General features: G+C 36.2%; 1 protein-coding gene across 1 annotated transcript; it reads left to right on the top strand.

Moving 5' to 3' along the window:
- The first annotated feature begins 1,549 nt into the window (after positions 1 to 1,549).
- On the top strand, positions 1,550 to 5,010 carry LOC142104107 (mucin-5B-like). The gene is made up of 5 exons (XM_075188596.1): positions 1,550 to 2,013; positions 2,882 to 3,010; positions 3,635 to 3,967; positions 4,254 to 4,382; positions 4,879 to 5,010. The coding sequence occupies exons 1-5, from the start codon at positions 1,930 to 1,932 to the stop codon at positions 5,008 to 5,010; spliced, it is 807 nt and encodes a 268-aa protein (XP_075044697.1). The 5' UTR covers positions 1,550 to 1,929.
- Positions 5,011 to 6,053: the final 1,043 nt, after the last annotated feature.

The following is a 6,053-nucleotide window of genomic DNA, read 5'->3' as shown; positions in this document are numbered from 1 at the left end:
GTAAAGATCCTTAATGAATCAGGCCCCTAGTTATCAAGTGTGCTTGCAGTCTTTTACATCATATCCAGCTCACTTTTTGCACTAATAATTTGATTATTCATTTAATAGCATAGATTTAGAGATCTGCAAAACACTGCTGTAATTCACCATATTGGATGTACTTCTTAATATTAATACAGTTATTATTTACATAATGCATATGCATAGTAACAACATGTGTGCATTATGTTTACTGTAAATTATAAGGATATAAAAGGTCACCAAAGTGTATGGAATTCTGTAACCAGTAGCAAAAACGTGCCACAAGTGCAATGGGTCAGGAAGGACAACAATACACTACTTAACATGTAGCATGGCATTTGTGGCACGCTACAATCTGACACATACTGTGATGTTTATTATCTCTTATGTATTTACATAGCAGATTCAGCAGATCTGTACAATGTGTTTGTAGACAAAATGCCACTTGACCACCAGCCGAAACAAGATGTGCTGAGATCTTACAGTCTAGAGGGATTAGGGGGCACACATGAAACAGAAGGTAATTTGGAAGATGAAGTTTTCTAGGTTTTCAAATCCTCAGCACAACGAGCTTGTGACTTAGGGGAGATACATGATGAATGGGGCAAGTCATGTGGTGAGTGCATATGGTGTTGTAGAAGGAAACAAAGAAGACATTTGGAACTAAAATAATCATTAGATTCGATCTATGAGAGATTGTATCTAATATACTATAACAGCTAGGTAGGGGCTTCAATTGCCAAACATATTTATTTGCTCACAAAAGTTGGACATATCTTTTATTAACTGAATTTTTTAAAACCATATGAGTACTAATTATCTAAAATATTTACTTTTTACTACATTGCATTCTCCCTTGCAATTTTAAGCTTATATATTCACTATTTTATAGTCTGTGGACCTTGTGAGTGTTTGATGCCAACCTGTGGAACAGGATATCGTGTAGTATCTTACATGCCACCAGGTGCCTGCTGTGCTAACGTCACCTGCGGTATGTTGTATTTACTTATTACATCTCAGTACATGTTTTTGTATTAATTTAAATGTTATGGTGACTTTTGTGCAATATTTACTTTTTCACAATGTACAATTGAATAAAGAGAAAATACGAGCTTCTGACAGCAACTGCTTCAAAACAAGAACTTACATTCCTGAAACATTACATATTTGATGCACTTTTAAGTTCAGAACTTTTAATAAAGTATTGCTTATATTATGTGTATTGCTGGTGCAGATAGCTATACCTTTTTGCATATTTGGATCCCTGGAATTGGGCTCTATTGAGCCCTCCTTGTAATATAATTGATACAGGAAGTGCCCCTTTTCTGTATGTTAAAATATGCATAAGTAACTTGCAATAGATTGGGAAGACATAACTGGAAGCATCTAGATAAATAGATTGATCTCAATTTCTTGAGTTCCAGTAACACTGTATGGATTTATTGAAAATGATGATGAACTAATCTTGTCTGTTGGGCTGATTTGACTGGTTTCAAGTACTCACATTACTATGTATAAATCACGTGACCTAAGTTCTCCTAACAAAGGCACATTAATTAATCACCACTTCCCAACTGTAAATGGATTTATCTCAATAATAAATAGGCACATGTTTCTCTGTTGCTGCTCTTTTTTCCAGTTTGGTGGGTTTTCTACTTTTTAAAGAAGTTCAAAAGTCTGCAAAATGCTATTTAATGGGCCTATTTTAAGAGACATGGCCTGGCTCAAACTGTTCTACACCTAGAGGCTCTGAACTTTATGGGAGAGATTCTTTTGATTTGAAAAAAATGTCACTACTGCTTTATGGAAAGGAGAAGATGAAATATGAATATCTTTTTTGGGATGAGCATATTATAAGCTTCTTTAAGTCTGTGTTTGAAATTTACTAACCAGTCAACAAAAAATCTAATGGAAGATTTAATGTGGTCACCATTTTTTTTTTTCTTAACAGTGCCTGACTCTGTCTGTGTAGTGGATAATACTATTTACCAGGTAAATACATAGAAACAATTAAGTTTTTATCCAAGGCAAGCTCCACTACTATAAATATATATATATATTATAAAAGCCTAGCGGCGTGTGTTAGTCTGTGTGTGGAAAAAAACAAACAAGCTGCAGCGCCACCTGCTGGGCGGAGTTATACACTGACCTACTAAATTCTTAGCATTATCTAATATCTATAATATAAAAGCCTAGCGGCGTGTGTTAGTCTGTGTGTGAAAAAAACAAAACAAGCTGCAGCGCCACCTGCTGGGTGGAGTTATGCACTGACCTACTAAATTCTTAGCATTATCTAATATATAAAAGTAAAAGCCTACCGGCGTGTGTTAGTGTGTGTGTGTGTGGGGAAAAAACTATTTTCTCAGAAAGGGCTCATCCAATTGACCTGAAATTTGGTATACTGACATTATTTAATAAAAAAATTAGAATAGTGAAGTCAGTTAACTTCCATCATCCCCCCTTCCCCCCGTGGGAGGGGTAGTAAAGGCTAAATTTACGAGTTGAGGGCTCAAACTCATTTTCGTGAGGTAATTTTACCTCATGAACACACATTAAAAAGGGCGCTTGCGTCGGGAAGTAACGCTCTTCCCCTGAGGAGGCCTGGGCTAGGCCCAAATGCATGACAAGAACCTTTTTAAGACCTTAAGTAGCTTGATTTGACTAGAATGCATGAGTATCATGCACGGGTTAACTTGTGTATATATATATATATATATATATATATATATATATATATATATATATATATATATATACTAAAAGCAGCAAACCACTTGTGACATATTCAATACTATAGTTGTGTTTCATACATAATAAAACAATATAAGTGTATATAAAACTTTCTTTACTTTTTCCCAAGCGTGGCTCTTCCATCCCACAACCTAAGAATGTATGCCAGAATTGCGAGTGCTCCACGGATGAACAGGATGAATCTGGCTTCTATTCTGTAAAATGCCAGGACCTTCAGTGTGATAAGACATGTGAAGAGGTTCGTGAATCTTTTACTCATCAGCAGAATGTCAGCATTTCAGCATTTTCTTATGGTAGAGCATGATTTTATTTTCACATTCTAGTTACAAAAATGCTACATAGTCCTCATCGATTGCCTTAAAGACAAGTTTGGGAAGAACCCTAAAACCAGCATTTAGAGTAGGTCAAATGGATTTTAGTAATTTAACAAGACACAAGCTATCAAGGATATTGTTAAACCCACATAATGGTAGCCGCAAACTGTGTCACTAATCCTGTTGGCTGCATTGTCGTGAGAGTAATTGTCAATTACTATTACTATTCAATTACTAATTGAATAGTTTTTTTCCTTCTTTGTGTTATTTTGTGACTTGATAGTCCACATATGTATTGCATATGTCCTGCAGTGTATTGTCTGTTAGAGCAGAGCAGACCTACACCCATCAACAGACGTCTCTTTAGATCCACTCCTTGTTGAATACAGACGTGCGTATACCCGATGTTTGTTCATTTATTTTAAAGACGCACATTGCGTTCGTGTTGCGCTTGTGATAGAATCAGGCATATTGTGTTTTATTTGTGCTTTCCAGATGGAGATTGGTGGCTTACGCACTGTGACAACTCCTTATTTAATTTCCCCTAGGGCTATGGATATGCTGAGAAGGAAGGTGAATGCTGTGGTGAATGTGTACCCAAGCAATGCATCATAAAAGTAGAGAAAAGAGTAAAAGGAGACCAAGGAGAGCAAGTAGAGAAAGGAGACCAAGAAGAGCAAGGAGAGAAAGGAGACCAAGAAGAGCAAGGAGAGAAAGGAGACCAAGAAGAGCAAGGAGAGAAAGGAGAGCAAGAAGAGAAAGGAGACCAAGGAGAGCAAGGAGAGAAAGAAGAGCAAGGAGAGAAAGGAGAGAAAGGAGAGCAAGGAGAGAAAGGAGAGCAAGAAGAGAAAGAAGAGGATGATAAATCAGTTAAAATCAAGGTAAATGAAAACACATCAACTTTAGATCATTGTCTCAGTTAAAAATTCAAATTGCATAGAGCTTTATTGTCCTTTGGGTTAGGAGCAATATGTTCCTTACCAGACTAGTTCCTCAAACATCATCTTAAGCATGGGCAGAAAGGCTATGAAGGGGGTCCCAATGGAGACCAACAGATATTACCACCCCTTTCTGAAATACACAACTGAGATTCAACAAAGACTACAACCAATCAACTACTGTGCCTGACTCTCCCATCTAAACAATGTATTCTTTGCTGATTTGTAGATTGGAGACACTTATCGTCCTGAAGGCAGCACTTGCAGCTACTATGAATGTAATGAGGAAGACGACAAACCTGTTTTGACCAAGGTGAAAAAAGTTTGCCAAGAGTTGGACATCTCCAAATGCGAGGAGGTAAATTTGAATTTATTTCATGTTTAACTAGTGCTGCACTAATGATCTATTTAGCCTGGCTCTATGAATGTTGGGTCTGTTCTAGCTTTGGATGGGTTAGATTAGATTTATTAGTACAATTCCTGAATTGCATTCTATTCATTTCTGCCCCTTCCCACAATGAATACATTAGTATCATATACTATATACAATACTATTTAATGGTAATCCACTTTTGTCCTGCAGTATGTGCTATTTATGTTCTTGGAGCTGCGACTTCATAAAATATTTTTGTTATTATTCTATACTGATTGTTACTTATGGTCGTGTCAAAGACACAGTGCGGGTAATTCTCCTTCTGAGAAGCAGCCACATTGCGTTTACTGGCTTTAACTTTACCATGCACCTTGGTAACTTTGCATGTAAAACCGCTAAGCTAAATAATGAAAGGTTAAACTGTACTGTAGATGTGTTGTAAAACACTATTAATAAACCATAATTTATTTTTTCCTTTAAGGACACAGTTAAATATGAGGAAGATGGCTGCTGTCAGACATGCACTTTAAAGACAGGCAAGTGGAAAAACAAATATGCATCAGTCCTTATGGAAAAATATATTTTATTTATAAACAACCTTTTTCCTAACTGATCATTTAAACAATCATTTATGTAATAATGTATACTCAGTGAGAAGTGTTGGAATATAATAGTACTGATTGGTTTTTCAAACCCACCAGAAAACTCTCCGCTTGATACATTTACCCCCAGAAGTGCATATTAGTGAAGTAAGGAAGTAAGAAGCATGATAACAATTGTGGCGGTTTAGTACACCATTGATAGCTATAATCTGTTACTTGTTGGGAGCAGACATAATGCAAAACAGTTAATGTTTATTATAATAATAGAATATTATAATAATAGTATAATGTACAAAAAAAATTAAAGTATGCTACTTTTTCTACAGCTTGTTTATTCATCTTTTAATGGATTGAAAATAACAATGTATCTTAACTTGTAGAAGTTAAAGTAGTGGAAAAACCCACTGAATCCTGTAGCTCTCGCACGGAGAAGACCATTTTGGAAGAAGACGGTTGCGAGCTTGAGGTGGAACTCACATTCTGCGGAGGCCCTTGCATGGGAACATCCATGTAAGTCATAAATTTTGTGACTTTATAATTCATGTAGCTACTAGAAGCAGAACTTTTAGGAAATTAGTATACTGGCACAGTCATTTTTATGAAATTATAGAATTAAGAACAAATAACACTGGATGCACAGACTATGTGAGGTCAAATGAATCAATAAACATTTCAAAATATGAAATGGCATTGTTAAACATTCACAAATGTTGCTCAAAGGCTATTATTTCCCCCCTGGGTAGGAATAGGTCTGTGGTGGATGGCTCAGCAACATTGTATTCACTGTTTTAAATATGTCTCTAGGATCTGTCTTTCTTCCCTACTCTTAACTTTTCCCCACTTGCCCAGCAATTGGAAGGTGAATTGTCCACCTTAAGCAACCTAATACCACCAGGCTACATTAACTTGCAGAAAATTATTTTTTTTTAGCCAAAGTTTTTATGTTTTTTTACATATGTTCTACAATTCACTAGTTTTGATATCTAACCGTTTGCAATGCCCCCTTCGCTGCAGGGGTACTCAGGTGCATTTTACTGGCTCCCCTTGCCCTCAT

Source organism: Mixophyes fleayi, chromosome 10 (assembly GCF_038048845.1).
Source record: "Mixophyes fleayi isolate aMixFle1 chromosome 10, aMixFle1.hap1, whole genome shotgun sequence".
Lineage (NCBI taxonomy): Eukaryota > Metazoa > Chordata > Amphibia > Anura > Limnodynastidae > Mixophyes > Mixophyes fleayi.
Note: the sequence above shows the minus strand (reverse complement) of the source record. Positions and strands in the feature narration are given on the sequence as shown.

What these genes read in the sequence shown, in the direction of transcription:
- LOC142104107 (XM_075188596.1), top strand. Translation starts at nt 1,930, where the DNA reads ATGGAAGATTTAATGTGGTCACCATTTTTTTTTTTCTTAACAGTGCCT. An exon ending in TGGATAATACTATTTACCAG is followed by an intron (nt 2,014 to 2,881) that starts GTAAATACATAG and finishes CTTTTTCCCAAG; the next exon opens with CGTGGCTCTTCCATCCCACA. An exon ending in ATAAATCAGTTAAAATCAAG is followed by an intron (nt 3,968 to 4,253) that starts GTAAATGAAAAC and finishes GCTGATTTGTAG; the next exon opens with ATTGGAGACACTTATCGTCC.